Source organism: Myotis davidii, unplaced genomic scaffold, assembly GCF_000327345.1.
Source record: "Myotis davidii unplaced genomic scaffold, ASM32734v1 scaffold198, whole genome shotgun sequence".
NCBI lineage: Eukaryota > Metazoa > Chordata > Mammalia > Chiroptera > Vespertilionidae > Myotis > Myotis davidii.
In genome coordinates, this window is record NW_006291485.1 from 331,875 (window position 1) to 349,095 (window position 17,221).

Genomic DNA, 17,221 nt, shown 5'->3' on the forward strand with positions numbered 1-17,221 from the left:
TTTGCAGCCAGCCCCGAAGAGGGTGTATACGAGGCAGAGCCCTATAAATACGGCGCCGCGCGGTGCTTACCACGCCGCGTCGCCAGGAGGAGCGCACGGGCACCACTGAGCGGTGAGAGGTCCCCACCTTCCCTACCCCTGCGCAGAGCCGCTCCGGGCCGAGGACCGATGGGCGGGCGGGGTGGCAGGCAGGCGAGGAGAGGACGGTCGCTAGTAGTCCTAGGGGTGTCAGAACCGATCTATGGATGCAGCGGAGGGAGTCTGAGAAGATAGGCAGCCGGAGCCCTGTCACCAGGCAGCGGGGCAGAAGGCCAGCTCGCTGGGGGGTGCAGCGGCTGGGATCCGGCCCATTAGCTGCAATCACAATGGTGTGGGTAAGTAGGACAGGTGTAAGGAGCCTCTTTTTGCAAAGCTGGGGGAAGCCGAGACTGGGAGAACCGCCGTCTAATTGCCAGAGGCCCAGGCTGATGAGCGGCAGCGTCTGCCTGCACCTGGGGCCTTTCTGCAGCATCTTCCTTGGAAAGGTACCATCTCCAGGGGTGTTGCCAGCTGGCGTGCGTGAGTCACCTTGTTTGCTTCAGAGTTTTCTAGTTCTCAGGGAAGTGTGCTTATGAGTATGAGGTTTTGATTGAAGTCTGTGTTACAACCACATAAATCCTACTCTCTCTGCTTCCGAATGCGCCAGGGAACAGCAGAGGAGAGTCACTGAACCCCCATCAGACGTCAGACGTCTGACTCAACCGGCTCATCTTATAGCTGAAACTGTGAGGCCTAGAGAGGCGCAGGGCCTTCTCCAAAGGTAAACAGCAGGGAGGTGTCAGAACAGAGATTAGAACCAGAGCCACTTGACCTTCCAGAATTTCTGGACCTAATTTTTAAAAAGAGAAGCTGATTGTTATTAATATTTTTTTAAAGAGAAAGATTAGGAATTTAAAGGTGCAGCTACAATAAAAGGATGCCCGTGACAGTGTTCATTATAATAGTGGGGAATTACAACTTAAATGTCTAGTCTGGTGGGATAGCAACACAGAGCATATCAGAAAATGGACTCTATTATTATGCATCCACAAGCAGATTCCTACTTTTAAAGAATAGTTGATCTAGTGGATGTAAAGAATCTGATGGTATGCAAATGCATGGGAAATAGAAGGAAAGATACCACAGAGGTAATATTTGCCTCTGGATGGTGTGAATTACAGGTGAATTATTTTCTTATTTTCCTTTTTCGGTTTAGTTTTCTGCCCTCGTGGAGGAAGTAGAGTAGGAGCCTGGGCCTTGAGCTTTAAGCCCTGTGGTGTATAAGCTTTGATTAGATCCCCAAGCCTTCCCCAGGCTCCCTCTGGGTGGGTAAGCCCTGCCTGGGGAAAGGCTGCCAGGTAAGGGTGGGGAAAAGAGGGCTTTGGGCGACTTGTCTAATCAGAGCAGTTGCCAGACAGGAGCCCGGGCCAGGAGATGAGAGGGGAGGTGCAAAAAGAGGGCAGGTGTGGCCCTGACCGGCTAGCTCTGTTGGTTAGAGCCGTGGTCAGCAAACTGCGACTCGCGAGCCACATGCGGCTCTTTGGCCCCTTGAGCGTGGCTCTTCCTAAGCCTTAGGAGGACCCTAATTAAGTTAAAAACAATGCACCTACCTATATAGTTTAAGTTTAAAAATTTGGCTCTCAAAAGAAATTTCATTCGTTGTACTGTTGATGTTTGGCTCTGTTGACTAATGAGTTTGTCAACCACTGGTAGAGCATTATCCCCATACACCACAGTTCCAGGTTCGATTCCTGGTCAGGGCACGTGCAAGAATCAACTGATGAATGTATAAAGAAGTGGAGAGACAAAATGATGTTTCTTTCTCTCAAATCAATAAGTAAATTTTTAAAAAAGACAGAGAGGGCCGGTAGCCGTGCAACCACTGTTCTCACGCTGTCCTGGGACTAGCATTATCAATATCACCTGTATGCTTGTTAGAAAAGCAGATTCAGAATCAGTGTTATAACAAGACCCACCCCCTGCTCTTCGGTGATTCATAGGTGCTCAAAAGTAGCAGGTCGTTTCACTAAGGCAAAGCCACACAGTCAGGGAGGGACCACAGGTGGCCTCTGTGTGTCCACTTCTGTTCCTCTGCACCTCTCCAAACGGCCACCTGCCCCCACTCCCCTGATGGCCCTGCCAGTGCTCACACTTGGTCCTACATCCAATTGTGAAGTAGTCGGAACTCACTGTGGTCCTATAAGACCTTGTGTTTACAGAACACATTCACATCTCTGAGGTCTACATCAGGTCCGTTTCACAGACGAAGAAACTGAGGCTCAGAGACTTAAGTGACTTGGTGTCAAGGAAAGAACACTGGACTAGGGGTTCAGGAGAGCTGGGTTCTCATCCTGGGGTTGCCACAAGCCTGCTGGGGGCCTTGGGGAGCCCCATTCTTTCTCTGGAGCAGAGGGATTGAGCAGAAGACGGATCTTTTTCCGGGCTCTGACGTCAATGGCTCCCCATGAAGCCCAGGCTCCAGTTGGGAGACCCTGTACTGGCTGCTGGGTTTCTGGACTCCTCATCCAGTGCTCTTGTCTTTCGTCACCCTCCCTCCCCTTTCTTCAGGGCCCAAGGCCCTGTCTTCTGGACTTCTCGGAAGTCATTGCTACCAGGGGCCTCGCCTGGAACGGTATATTTTGCTGCCTTTCTCTCTCTGGTGTGACAAAGGCTCTGTCCCTGCTTCAGGCGTCTCAGGCCTCAGTGAGCAGCTAGGGCAGAGCTTGTTAGACCCGGACCTGCCTGCGGGCCCGACACCACGCCCTGGCTCGGCCGCCCACCTGTCTTCGGGAAAGGCGAGGACCCACTCTTCCCTCCGTGATGCTCATGCGCTTTGTGCAGTTGGTTGGGGAACCACCATCGGCTGCCCTACTAATTACTTTCCTGGAGAGGCTTGCCTTAGGAATGTTCCGCCACGCATCCCAGATGGGCCTGCACAACTTTTGAATGTGCACAACTTCAGGAAGGGGGCACCCCACTCCCCGTTCTGTTGTGGGAAATGGGTGCGTTCGGATAAGCAGCTGGTGGGAGGTAGGTTACAGGGGGGAGGGGTGTCTGTTTATGCAACAACTTCAGCTTCTGGGAAAGGGTCTATTATGTAAGACCGGCTGTCCCCAGGCTCAGGGCAGCCGGCCCAGAGTGGTGGCAGGAACACCTTGGCAGGGCACCCTGCTGTGGATTAGAGGGACGAGGCCACGTGGAAGGGCCTGGCAGAGCGGAGGCCATGTCCTCGCAGAGGGACTGCTCCTGGGGAGGCATCAGGGCCCCAGCACCCCTTCGTCCCAGTGTTAAGCCTTTGACGTTGCCCTTCCCTATCTACTTCCTGAAGACAGTTTTCTTTCCTTCCTGGCTCCGCTCTTTGTTTATACCCACACTGGGGATGACAAATGGATTTATTCTCTTGCGCCAACCCAAAGGGTTGGCCATCGGTGCCTCAGACACTTAAACCAGTTTTAGGTGGTGCTGAGGCGCAGTGGGGAGATGTGCTGTGATTGGTTGGTGATGCCTGCTGGGGCAGGTTAGTGATGCCCTTGGGGGCGGTGGGGCTCTGGGAGGCAGTCCCCCCTCGATGGAGGGACAGGAGAGGGCCCGCTGAGTGATCCAAAAGCGGTGTTTTCAGGGTTTGTTTCATATGAGCAGGTACCCTCAGATAGACCCCTTTCTGGGTGCAGAAAGTGTGTGCGTCTTGCTCAGGCATATTTAGCTACTAAGCAGGAGGTAGGGAGGAAGGCCTGGACCTGAGCCCAGGGCGCTGACTCCAGAACCCTGGTTTCTTTTGTATTGGGCTGCTGTCTTGCGGTTCCTCCCTGTACCCACTGCCTCCACTTTCTTTTGAAAATGTCCATTGTCAAGTCTGATATTTTCTCCCCACTTTCCCGGGGGTAGAAATGAAGCAGTGCCAGTTGAGAGGGGATAGCTCGTGGCCAGGCCTCTGCGGGGCTCCTGGGAAGCCGCTGCGGGCGGCAGGCTGGGCCAGAAACCGGCAGACTGTCTAGCCATTACCATGACAGTCTCCTGTTCTCCACAAACAGTCGTGCTGAGAGTCCAGAATCGGAGGCAAGATGAAGACTCTGCTGCTCTTGGTGGGGCTGCTGATGACCTGGGAGAATGGGCAGGTGCTGGGCGCGCCGGCCGTCTCACAGAGAGAGCTCCAGGGTGAGTAGACCAGAGGCCTCCCCCCGCTCCCCTGTGCACACTCCTTCCCTAACAGGGCCCCAAGGGTTAAAGGCCACTTTATCCTGTGCATGAAGTCAGGTTTGCTGGGCCCTGCCCCTCTCTGAGCCTCTTCCCCCCCGCCCCCTGCCCCCCGGCCACCTAGCCCAGGCTCTTTGTGGTCAGGTTGGCTTCTAGGCATCTTTAGGTGTATCGCCGGCCTCTTCTGGCTGCTGGGTCTCATTCGCCGGTTCCCTTTCCAGTCTGTACAGCCCGGTACCCACACCTCCTCCATGAAGGTCCACAAAGCCTGGACCATTTGAGTCTTTGGGGAGCTCCCGTTTTTGAGTTTCGTAGCATTTAGTACATGTATCTCCACCTTCCCACCCAGGAACCCACGCTCCGTATTCTCTGCTCGTAGGGAAGGAGAATTATGGTTTAAAGGGAAGCTGTCATCCTTCAGAGCCCAGCTGGTGGTCCCCTCTTCTCCTAAAACCCGTCCTCCCTCCAGCCCACTCTCATCCTCCTAGCCGAGCGGCCCTCTGGGTAGTAGTTACAAACCCCAGTCTTGAGATCAGACCCGGGTATGAGTCTGGCCCTGCCGCTCCCCTGCTGTGTCAGCCTGGGCAGGTATTGTGACCTCACTGTGCAGTGCGGACGATGAGAGGGCCGGGGGTTAAAGGACACGCACATGAGGTGTCTGGCTCAGCCCTTGCCCTGGGGCTGGTGCTTCGGTGACATCGTCTCCGTGCATTTGTCACATGGTGTTATGTCTTGGTCACAGTCTCCGTGAGGAGCAGTGCTATTAGTTCATCTTTGGGTCTCCATCACTATGAATTGGAGAAAAGAAGTTCAGATGTTTGGTGAAACTGAATTCCAGAAAGACTTATATCCAAGAGAACAACATTTCCCATTTCGATGTGTGAGCGCTTACTCTTCCAGGATTTCTTTTTTCCCTCGGAAATTTTCTTCTGCGGCTGGGCAGGCTCGGCGTGCAGCCCGAAGGGAGTTCGTGCCTCTGTCCCTCCTCTGGGGTGTGCCTGCCCCAAGTATGGGGCGCGGCTCCAGTGTTTTGGACAGGTTCAAGCCTTGGACTGAGGAGAGACACAGTCCTCTCGTTGCCACGTGCAAGTCCCAGCTGGAGGGCAGAGCCTTCCCAGCACAATTAGCCAACAGCTATAGTTGTGAGCTTGAACCTATAGTTCAGCGGTTCTCAACCTGTGAGTCGCGACCCCTTTGGCGGTCGAATGACCCTTTCACAGGGGTCGCCTCAGACCATCCTGTGTATCAGATATTTACATGATGATTCATAACAGGAACAATATTACAGTTATGAAGTAGCAACGAAAATAATTTTATGGTTGGGTCACAACATGAGGAACTGTATTTAAAGGGCCAGAAGGTTGAGAACCACTGCTATAGCCTGACATGTGGCCCCACGTGCCTGTGTGATAGAGTTCAGGTGCATGTAGTTGAGTAGGGTTGAAACCAACGAGAATGTTGTTAACATCTTGATCTCGCCCCTCCTCTGCCTCGTGGCATCTGCTATCAAATAAAGACACGGCTTGTGGGTGCAGGCGCTGTCTCCTCATCAGGGAGCAGCGTCCCACCGAGACCCAGCTTCCATTCTCTTGTCTGTTTTTTCTAAGCCTTTCACCCCTCCCACCCCCCCAGTCAGGGTCACTGAACCAGGCTGAGCTGGCATGGCACATCAGGCGCCCTGGGGCTGAGTGTGCCATGGCCGTGCTGGCTCCCCACACCCGAGGGTTTGTGTTTGTGAACAGTTGGTGCCCTGGATTCCAGGACTCTGGGTCCACAGGGAGCCCTGTGATGGGAACCTGAGTCAGGGAAAGCTGGGGCCCCAAGGCTGCCTGCCAGGGGGTTCCTGCCGGGAAGCCCCTGCACCCACTGCCTTTCTGACCATTCCAGCTGGTCCAGGCTCATATCCCCCAGTGCCGTCTCTTCCTCTGGCCTCATTCTACTTCCCTGCCCTTCTCTTGCAGAAATGTCCACCGAGGGGAGTAAGTACGTTAATAAGGAAATTAAAAATGCCTTCAAGGAGGTGAAACACATCAAGTCTCTAATAGACCACACCAACGATGAGCGCAAGTCACTGCTCATCAGCTTGGAAGAAGCCAAGAAGAAGAAAGAGGTAAGGAAGAGCCCGGCGCCCGTGGCCCCGCTTTGACGCCCCCTGCTGGAAGGGGGCAGGGAGGGGTCCTGGCTTCTCCTGGGTGTCCTGTTGGGTTGCCATGTTGGCCCTCTGTCTTTCCAGGGCTGTGTCACCTGACACTGGGACCGTGGTTAAGAAATAGGGAGGGTTTATTTGCTTTTGAAAGCCTCAAAGGGTGAGATCTTGGATCTGCTTTTGTTACCAGCCTGGCTCAGGGCCTGATACCCAGATTCACTTCAATAGATTTTTCCAAACCCTGACTATGGGCACGCTCTGAGGTAGGCTTTGGATATGGTCTGTCATGGGGTAGGAGGGAGAAGGCGCCCTACTTTCAGAAAGCGTATCTAGTAGGGGCGATACCTTGGGATTAAGGCAGGCACACTGTTGCCTCAATGTCTTTCTAGAGTTCTGAACTGCTTCATAAAAGAAACAGCTAAGTCCAATAGTGAACTTAGTAGCTCTAGGCTGCGCTTAATGAGTCAACAGAACTAAAACGCTATAATTCAATGAACAATTTATTTTAAAAAATCAAGAGTCTTCTTAAGGGTACCCTAAAAATCTACTCCCATTGCCATCCTACCCCTAATGAAGGAGATGCTAAGATCGGGCCACCTGCCACCTTCATGATCCATAATGCATAGTAAAAGCATTTTAAAGGCTCTGGAAAGTTCTGCAGTAGAGCATCCTATGTAGGAAAAACCAGGGTGGGGGGCAAGAGGAGAGCGGGGGACATCTGTGATAGTGTCAACAATTTTAAAAAAAAGAAGAAAAATCTATGTAACTTCATTCAGCCCAGTGTTTTTCCAATCAAGTTGAACAGGAAGCCCAGTTTTCTTTTTCTTGACAGCTTTTAGCACCATTTCATGGGAGCCACTTACGGAAATGCTGGCCCCGGGTGGAGCTCTCACTTTCTTTGAGATTTTGTGTCCGTCCCCGGCCTCAGTGTTCATCCTCACCATTCTATGAGAGTCCTCACGCCGCTCATGTGGGAGGGGCAAGTCTCCTTCTCAAATTTTTTGGGTTAATGTTGGAGTTTGATATTTGACAATCCAGATTTTATAATAAAGCTCATCAAGTTTGGAAAAAGGATTCCATTTACTTCTTAGTTGAAGACTATGTGAACCGGAAAGGAAGGAGGTGACCAGCAGAGCTGACGCTTTGCGAATGGGCTCAGTGGAAGGCGGCTTTCCCCAGCACAGAGCAGGGAACGCCTCCTGGTCAGACCCTCAGAGCGCCTTCATGCTCTACTTCATTCTTCTTTGAAGAGTAACACACTCATTCATCAAGATTTTAATATAGGAAAGCAGAGGAGGAAAAGATTTTCTGTGATCCTTATACTTACGGACAATTCACTGTTAACATTTGGTCTGTTTCTTACTATTTATTTCCCTCTATGCTTTTTTGACAAATCAGGAATTTTTAACATGAAAAATGCTTACTGTACTACTGCAACTTAACATAAACATCCCTTGGAGTGCTGTACGTATCTACCCTTCGTATGTCCCACAATTCGCTTAACTTGTCCCCTAGTTTTACATCTGAATGAATTCTAGGTTGTTGGTTGTTTTGTTTCTTTGTTTTTTGCCATAAACCCATATGGAAACAAAGATCTTTAGGCATAAGGATTTTTCCTTTATTGCAGGAACTCCTTGGCATAAATTCGTATAAAACTATGGGGTCAGATGACAGGGGCACATTAGAGAGTTTGGGTGATCGTGCTGACTTTGAAAGCTGGCCTATTCCGGTTGCATGCCAGGGGCCATGGTCCCAACAGATTCTAAGATCCAGGGAGCCTCCAGGCGCTTTGGATGATGACCTTTAGACACCAGAAGCTGAGCATAGAAAGCGAAGGATAAGTGAGAGGCAAATCCTGGGGTAGAGACTCTAAGTGTGTGTCAGAGAAGGAGATGACCACACAGGGTCTACTGGCCGGGGAGGACTAAGGAACAGTTGGGTTTTGAAGATGAAAGGATCTTTAAAGCTAGGTGGGCAAGGGAGAGGGAACACGGGAGCCAGAGCTGGGGTGGAAATGAGCACACCGTGTGGCCAGATGTGGGAAGTCGGCCTGGGTGGAGGGCCCAGCATCACTGGGCGTGCTGGGGGAGGGTGCAGCCTGTGAGTTCTGCATGGCTAACCTGGCTTTGTGTCCTGCTGTAGGATGCCCTAACTGATACCAAGGATACTGAAATGAAGCTGAAGGCGTCCCAGGAAGTGTGCAATGATACCATGATGTCCCTCTGGGAGGAGTGTAAGCCCTGTCTGAAGCAGACCTGCATGAAGTTCTACGCGCGCGTCTGCAGGAGCAGCTCAGGGCTGGTTGGCCGCCAGGTGAAATGGGGAAGCGCTGTGGAGTGCAGCCTAGGCTCTGAGTGGGGAATGGGGAGACCCTGGTGAAACGTGCTTCTGTTATTCTACACCCAATTCCAACGTGTGCGAGTTCTCCCACACCAGCTGGGTGTCCTATAATCCAACTCAATTCTGATACTATCTACCTGGAGATAGCCTCAGATTCCATAGGTTAAGGACTCAGTCCCACAAGACTGTCCCACACCCCCTTCAGGTGCTAATCACATGTCCAGGTTGTCACCTGTGCTTCTGACTGTTGCGCTATAGATTGGAGGTTTCAACAACCCCCTCCTTAATTGATTTGCTAGAGTGGCTCATGGAACTCAGAGAAACATTTTACTTCTTAGATTCCAGGTTTATTATAAAAGGAACAGCCAAAATGGGAGAGATGCATAGGGCAGGGGAAAGGGGCAGGTAGCTCCCGCGCTCTCTCCAGGTGCACCACTCGCTCCACATCTCTGTGTGTTCAACAACCCCACACACTCTGGGAACTTGTCCTTTGGGGTTTTCATGGAGGCTTCATTAACATCAGCAACATTGGCCATTGGAGATTGATTCACCCTCCAGCTCCTCTCCCCTCCCCAGAAATCAGAGTGTGGGACTGAAAGTTTCAAGCTTCTAATCAAGGTTCTCTTCCCCAGCTTTCATCCTTATGAGTTTTTTTCTAAAAGTCACCTCATTAAAATCATAAAAGATACCTTTATTGTTCTCATCATAGGAAATTCAAAGGGTTTTAGGAGCTCTTTGTTAGACAGGGTCAAAAACCAAATAAATATTTTTCTTATAATTAAAATGCCACAGCTTCATTTCACAGATGCAATTGAGTAGTTCTGGCTGCATTTGCACCCAGAGTGCCATTATCAATTGGTAAAGTCTGCGATAAGTGCAGGAATACAGTCACGAAAAGCACCCGTGCCAGGTATTTGCCACCTCTTAGAAGACTCTTATCTAGCAGTTATTAGCTGGATTACATAAATCACGTCATAGTATGGCACAGCCCTGTGTCCACTTAGATGGAAGGAATTAAGGATTTTTAGTACATTAATGTGGATTCCATCCTTCCCTGTGAGCCTCGTTAATCGGGACTCAAATTTTGCTACTCACTGAAGACATACCAATTGGTCTTTGGCTGAGCAGGGGTGGGGATCATTAGCGGCCAAAGAAAACCACAGATAGTCTCAAGTGATGAGCCTTGTGACTCTGGAGCAGCAGTTCTCAACCTGTGGGTCGCAACCCTCGGAAAACACACATCGCATATCAGATATTTAAATTACAACTAGAGGCCCGGTGCACAAAAATTTGTGCACTCGGGGGGGGGGGGCAGCTCAGCCTGGCCTGCGCCCATTCCCAGTCCAGGACTCTTTGGGGGAGGTCCACCTGTCGACTTAGGCCCCCTCCCCAGAGGGGCAGGCAAAAAAAAATACACCCACATACAAGTACCCGGCGTATTAAAGGGTCACGGTATTAGGAAGGTTGAGAACCACTGCTCTAGAGCCTCACGGGTCTTCCTAAACTCTGTTGGGATGGGTAGGCTGGAAGGGCACTGGCCTGACAGTTCAGAAACCAGGGAGACAGTCTCAGGGGGGCCTTCAGTCACATGCTGTGTGACTCCGTGGAGACCAAAGCGCAGTGAGGAGGAGCGGGACCTGACCCGTCTCAACAAGAGGGAGGTGCAGGAGGTTGGGACCCTCGTGAGCTTCTCCTCACTGTTCCGCATTCTGCCTGCCGCAGCTGGAGGAGTTCCTGAACCAGAGCTCTCCCTTCTACTTCTGGATGAATGGTGACCGCATCGACTCCCTGCTGGAGAATGACCGGCAGCAGGCCCACGTACTGGACACCATGGAGGACAGATTCGAAAAGATGTCCAGTATTATGGATGAACTTTTCCACAGCAGTTTCTTCAACCGGGAATCCCTGGATCCCTACCCCTTTTCACCCTTCGGCTCATCCCCAAGGAGGCCTCTCTTCTTCAATCCCAAGACCCGCTTTGCCCGAAACTTAATGTCTTTCCCCATGTTTGGAATCCCAAACTTCCAGGACATGTTCCGACCCTTCTTTGACATGATACACCAGGCTCAGCAGACCATGGATAGCCAACTCCAGGAACCTCTCTTCGAGTTTCCAATGATAGAATTCCCGGAAGGTTAGAAAGATGTCTCCTTCCCCCTAAGAAGGGATGGGAACAGCAACTTGTTGAAAAACCCATTAGATGCTAAGAACTTGGTATGCGTCGTCTTGATCCCCTCCAGCAACCCTGTAAAGGTGGTATTAACCCCATTTAAGGAGGAGAAAACAGCGACAAAGAGATGGAGGGTTGTATCCAAAGTTTTGCAGCTGGTAAAATGGGACCTGGTCAGATCTAGCTCTGCAGGACTTGGAGTTTACCATGCCCCTTCCAGCAACTGTTGGATATCGGATTGACTCCTGCCTCTAGAGAACCAGACCCCTTTCTCTTGGGAACCCAGGTGGTTGTCTGTGGATGCCATGTATATATTGGCGACAAATTATTTAGTCTTAAGAAAGCTGTTCATGGCTATAACCTTAGGGTCTGGTAGAGAATGGGCACATAATTAATATTTTTTGAATGAAGTCTGATATGGACATGAAAAGCCCATACTTTCAGAAATGACTTCCTTCATTGAACCAATAGATATTGGTTGGCCTACACCAGTGGTCGGCAAACTCATTAGTCAACAGAGCCAAATATCAACAGTACAATGATTGAAATTTCTTTAGAGAGCCAAATTTTTAAAACTTAAAATATATAGGTAGGTACATTGTTATTAACTTAATTAGGGTACTCCTAAGGTTTAGGAAGAGCCACACTCAAGGGGCCAAAGAGCCGCAGTTTGCCGACCACAGGCCTACACCATCTCCTAAAGGCTATAGTTTGACTGGCACCAAGTTTGGCTTCAAATGATGTGGAAATAGAAGAGGGTGTTGAATCGAACCAGCATCTACTGCGTATCCATAATGGGGGGAGTTCTGTGTTATAAGGAGTCTGAAAGGAGGATCCCATTCTGGCCTTCAAGGGGCTTGCTGACTCGCTAGGGGGAGAGAAATGAGTCACTTAAACGCAGAGCAAGATGGGTTATGATGCCAAAGAGAAGTACAAATAGGGGAGTATTGAGACAAGAGAGGGCTCATCGGGGGAGATGGTGGCGGGGGGCTGGGGAGGGGGAGCGGCATACCTAGCTGGGGAAACCCTGGGAACTACCTCCTTGTCCTTCTGCAGGGATCCCTGATCAGAGGCCTGTATCTGCAGGCCAACTCCAACCTGCTCTGCCTGCAGAACCAGCTCAAAGGGCCAAGCAGTAGTGTCGAAGGGGTCAGGGACATGGGGGTGGCCCATCACTGTATTGCCCTGTATGGTCCTTCAGCATGACTCCCCCTTCCCCTGTGTGTCTCCAGAAAACAACGATAACCGCACCATATGCAAGGAGATACGTCACAACTCTACGGGGTGCCTGAAGATGAAGGACCAGTGTGCCAAGTGCCAGGAGATCTTGTCAGTGGGTAAGTCTGGGAGCCTTGCACCTGGTACCTCAGTGGGGCTGCCTTTATTGGTCAGATGATGGGAGTTCGAGTTTCAGCTCTGCTGCTTTCTGGCTGTGGCACCAGGGGAGGTTGTTTGCCTTCTTCCGCCTGGGCCCCTATCTGTAGACAAGGGTTAGGATGCAGAGTTGCCCCTGAAACCGGGAATTGGATAATATACTATTATATAAAGTGCCCACCAAGTCATCCAGCACATGGCCAACAGGAGGTCATGGGAGGGGCTGTTATGCTTTTTTGAAAAGCCATCATCTTTGATTTCCCCATCATTCTTTTCCCAAGGGCCAAGCATAGTAGACATCCTCGTTTTCTCCTGCAGACGGTGACATTTTAAATAGTATGTTTTCGGTTTAGCAAACACCTACCATGTGCCAGGTACTGTTCTACACACTTTGCAAACAGTTACTAATTTCCTCAAAATGACCCTGAGTTGGGTATAATGAATGTCCCTATCTTACAGAGGTAGAAACTCGATCAAAGAAAGGTTAAGTAAAATTACAGGACATCCATGTGGGGGACCTTAGTGTTTGGATGTGCTCTTAACCAGCACTTTGGGGTCTGTCTTCAGCACCCCTGGGCCAATGATAGCGGTCCCTTAGCCACCCGTGGGTCAGTGATGGTGGTCCCATTGCCTCTGGTGGGTTGATCTCCGAGGCAAAGGAAATCGTTCCCTTGGCTTTATCAGATCTGGACAGTGGCTAGTTTCTTCCTGCTTTGAGATAACAGCTCTAAAAGCATCTAGAAACTTTTTGGCCCGCAATAGTGTGTGCTCAGCAAGAGTTAATGGTTTCCCTTGTAAATAAAGGATCAACGTGGTGGCCTTGCTCTTATTTAATATGTGTGTGTTCGCCAGGGCAGGCCTTCAGAGTCTGGTTAAATATTCTAGCCCCATTCCTGTCATTTTAGAAGCCACTGCAGAAATAAATACCAGTGTCATAGGAAACTGATGGATGAATACCCAATGTTTCTTGGCCTATTCCCACACAATATCATCGTTAGAATAGCATAAATGACATGGCACCTCGCCACCAGAAAGTTAGTCATGTTAAGGCCAGAAGAAAAGACACACAGCTGCCTAGGCTCAGGTTGGCACCCCTGGCACTGACCTGCATGGTCACTGATCACAGCTTACCTACACAGCCACCGTCTTTTCTACACTGAGGGACACTGATGGCCTCTTATTTAAGGTTCTTGCAAATATCTAAGCAGGCATTGCCCAGGAACTCCAGACTGGGATTTCTCAGCTTCTTCAATGTTGACATTTTAGTCCAGATCATTCTTTGTCGCTGGGGGCTGTCTTGTGCCCTGTAGGAGGTTAGCAGCATCCCTGGCCTCTAACCACTAGATGCCAGTAGCTACCCCACTCCTGTCAGTCCCCACCCTCTCTAGACTGAGTCTCTGTTCTCAATGACTTTTCTGGTCTTTAAATTATTTCCTGGTAAAAGAGTTAAGGTTATTTATTATCTGTCTTTTCCAACCTGGCTTCTTGTTAGTAATTCTGTTTCTTGCCCCCCCCCCAACATTTATTTGATTATAATACCAATGATTACATTCAATACAATCATTTGATGAAAAGGATTACATATAATCATTTAATAGAAATGATCACCATTCTTTAGTGTGAAAAGATCTCCTTTCCCCTGACTCATTTGCGTTTGATGTGCTCCCCTTGGAATATTTTTTTAAAATGTAGGGAGAGAAATAAAAGAGTAGTTTTTAGAGATAGCGGGGAGTTGCCAACTCTTATCCATCTGGCACCCTGCAGTGGCCGCTCACTGAGGCACCAAAAAGAATGAATTCTATCTTCTCTGCTCCACTGGTGAACTTGGTGACCAGCCACCTGGGTGGGTGGGAAGCCAGGACCCCAGCCACCAGCTGCTCTTCTGCTAAATGAAGTCTCGGGGCAGAATTTCCAACTCTGCAGCTATGGCCAAAAGACAAGCTTGGAGAATTTTCCAGACCACAGACTCCGAATAGGAGGAACCTAAGATTAGGAGTTAAAGCCCCGGGTTCAATTCTGGTCCCACAGATTGTTTATTCTGTAACTTCAGGCAAGTGTGGGTCTCCATTTCATTTTTGGTAAAAAAATATTCATTATTGGTGGCTCTTAGAATACACCCGATTGTTACAGATAACGGACATCCAAGGCACTTATGTGGTATCTGGTACGTGGTGGGTGCCACACAAACGGTAGCTCCATGTGACACCCCCCGCTCCCCCATCTCCGGAAATGACTCATGGGGGGACGGGGACAGCAGAGTGGCCCTAGGTCTGAGCGCCTGGAGCACTGAGGTCCAGGCTTTGCCGAGTGTGGTCAGCTGCGCTCGCCCCCAGCCTCCAGCGATGTCACTAAGCACACTGTGTGGTCCAACTGACGGTTTTCCAGGATGAGGCTCTCTCAATGAAGGAAGCCACCTGCTGGGCTATGTTCTGGGGTGACCTCTTTATGTTGTCACGGGCTGATGACAGATGGTTTGGGGACCGGCAACCGGCTCTGCTTTAGGTCCTGGCTTCATGAACTGATTTCCATCCCATTTTTTTTTTCTTTTTTCTTCCCTGTTTGACTTTCCCTTCACGTGGCGGCCTGTCGTGTTTTCCGTCCCGTCTCGGGGCAGACTGCTCGGGCAGCAACCCCGCGCAGACCCTGCTGCGCGAGGAGCTGAACAGCTCCCTGGAGCTGGCGGAGACGTTGGCCAGGCAGTACGACGAGCTGCTGCGGTCCTACCAGCAGAAGATGCTCAACACCTCCGCTCTGCTCAGGCAGCTCAACGAGCAGTTCAGCTGGGTGTCCCAGCTGGCCAACCTCACCCAGCGGGAGGACCGCTACTCCCTCCACGTCACCACGGTGAGTCTCCCCGGCAGCCGGGCCCCCAGGTGCGGCCCGGAGAGGAGGACGTGGCCCTCCCTGGGGGCGAAACGGGAGGAAGGCTTACGCTTTCCATTGTTGGTCCTGTGGCCGGAAACATACGACCTTTATGTGCATCATTGTCTGGGAGCCTCATCGCCCAGGGGTGCAATGTCATGACCCCGTTTTATGGATGAGGAGAGTGAGAGGCTCAAGAGCTTGGTCAAGGCCAGATGACTGACAGGTGCCTCACCTGGGTGACAGAGCCTGTCTGTTTGGCTGGGACCCTGTGCTCTTTCCATGAAGCCGCCCCTCCTGCTGTGTGGGCTGGGCGCTCGTGAACTGGGGCAGCCTCCTGTGTCCATGATGAAAAGCTCCCCTCCAGCACTGGGAACCTTTCTATTTTCTTTTTTTAAAATATATTTTTACTGATTTCAGAGAGGAAGGGAGGAGAGCAAGAGAGAGAAACATCAATGATGAGAATCATTGATCAGCTCCCTCCTGCACACCCGCACTGATCGAGCCCACAACCCGGGCATGTGCCCTTGACCGGAATCAAACCCGGGACCCTTCAGTCTGCAGGCCGACGCTCTATCCACTGAGCCAAACCAGCCAGGGCTCTAGTTTCTTTCCCTGATTCCTTTTCTACCTCAGCCAGGCCAGTGGCTGCCCAAAGGAAACACGGTGGCTTGGAAATCATCTTCCACTCGTGGGGCTCCCCCAGGCTGGTCCTTTGCGGTGCCATTTACACCTGCCAAGTGCCTCTGAACAGGGCATTGCTTTCCAGTGAGGTGTACGCGTGTCCAGATTTAGGCCTGACTTTGGTTGCGAAACGGGTGGAGTTTGGCGGCTGTCTCAGCCCTTCTCCCACCCTCCCTCTGCCCAGGTGGCTTCCCGCGGTTCGGACTCCAGCGTTCCCTCCGGTTTCACGAAGGTGGTTCTGACGCTCTTTGACTCTGACCCCATCACCGTGACGGTCCCAGAAGAAGTCTCCATGCACAATCCTAAGTTTATGGAGACTGTGGCTGAGAAAGCTCTGCAGGAATACCGCCAGAGTACCCGGTGAGTGTGCAGGTCTCAGCTACGGTCCTTCCGGGCCCCCCAGGTCCCTGGGAGCCAAAAAAGGCCGGGTACCCAGTCTGGGAACGACGGCCAGGGTCCCGACAGGAGGCCAGGAAACCATCGAGACCCCTAGTTTTCCTTCGGAGGGTGCTCTTTCTTGTTTGGTAAGAATTTGAGTGTTGGTGAATACAGAGCCCTCACTTTCTCCCCTGCCTCCATTTTTTTTTTTTTTTCAGGGAGAAATGAAATGTGAAGGTTGCTTTTCCAGGTATGGGGGTGTCTGAATCCTGTTGCCCCTGAGAGAACTCCCAGGCCCCCAGAGGAGAACTCTGCATGTCACCAAGTGACCAGACCCCAGCCTTGGGCCCTCCTGACCCCGCCCAGCCTCTCCTCCCTCCGGACCCCGCACTCTAATGCCTGCTGATGGGGGAGGGACTTCCCTGCATGCCACTAACTCAATAAAGCTGCCTGTATGCTCTGGAGTGTCCTCTTCTTTTGCTGTTTTTTTTTCTACCCTCCCACACACCTTCATTTTGTTATAGAAAATAAAGAGGAAGAAGTAGAAGAGAAAAATCAGTGGCTAAAATAGTATGGGGGTATCGTAGAGCTGAGAATAAAAGGAGTGTGATGATGAAGTTGACCCAATGGAAGGATTCATCTCTCTCTCTCTCTCTCTCTCTTTCTATATCTATCTATCTATCTATCTATATATATATATATAGAGAGAGAGAGATACATATATATATATTCTCCAATAAAACAATAATATGCAAATTAACCATCACTCCACTACTCTGTCACAAAGATGGTGGCAGCCACAGAGCTGGAGCGAGCAGGAGGCTTGGGTTGCCCCAGGCGATGGAGGAAGCCAAGCCTCCCACCTGCCCTGGCCAGCACTGGGCTCCGCTCAAGGCTACAAAGTTTCAATCATAGAAGATAAATAAATCCCAGAAAAGAAAAGAAAAAAAAGTCTGGGAGCTTGGGTCGCCAGGGGGTGTGGCCAGCCTGAAAACGGCCCTCAGCACCTCACCCAGGCTGGTCACACCCCCATGGGGTGAGGATACCCACTGGGG

At 50.9% G+C, this 17,221-nt stretch overlaps 1 protein-coding gene across 3 annotated transcripts in view; it reads left to right on the plus strand.

The window, feature by feature from the left end:
- CLU (clusterin) overlaps positions 1–17,221 on the plus strand; it is an 18,813-nt gene continuing 1,592 nt past the window's right edge. The window contains exons 1-9 of one of the 3 annotated variants that reach the window (XM_015564607.1): positions 5–112; positions 4,048–4,173; positions 6,174–6,322; positions 8,501–8,671; positions 10,421–10,832; positions 12,101–12,205; positions 14,857–15,086; positions 15,973–16,148; positions 16,385–16,630. In XM_015564607.1, coding sequence (XP_015420093.1) covers positions 4,080–4,173; positions 6,174–6,322; positions 8,501–8,671; positions 10,421–10,832; positions 12,101–12,205; positions 14,857–15,086; positions 15,973–16,148; positions 16,385–16,394 — 1,347 coding nt within the window. In that variant the 5' untranslated portion in view covers positions 5–112; positions 4,048–4,079 and the 3' untranslated portion in view covers positions 16,395–16,630. Of the gene's footprint in view, positions 113–208; positions 375–4,047; positions 4,174–6,173; positions 6,323–8,500; positions 8,672–10,420; positions 10,833–12,100; positions 12,206–14,856; positions 15,087–15,972; positions 16,149–16,384; positions 16,631–17,221 lie in introns of those variants that run through there. The other 2 variants (XM_006764761.2, XM_015564608.1) reach the window with 2 other exon arrangements.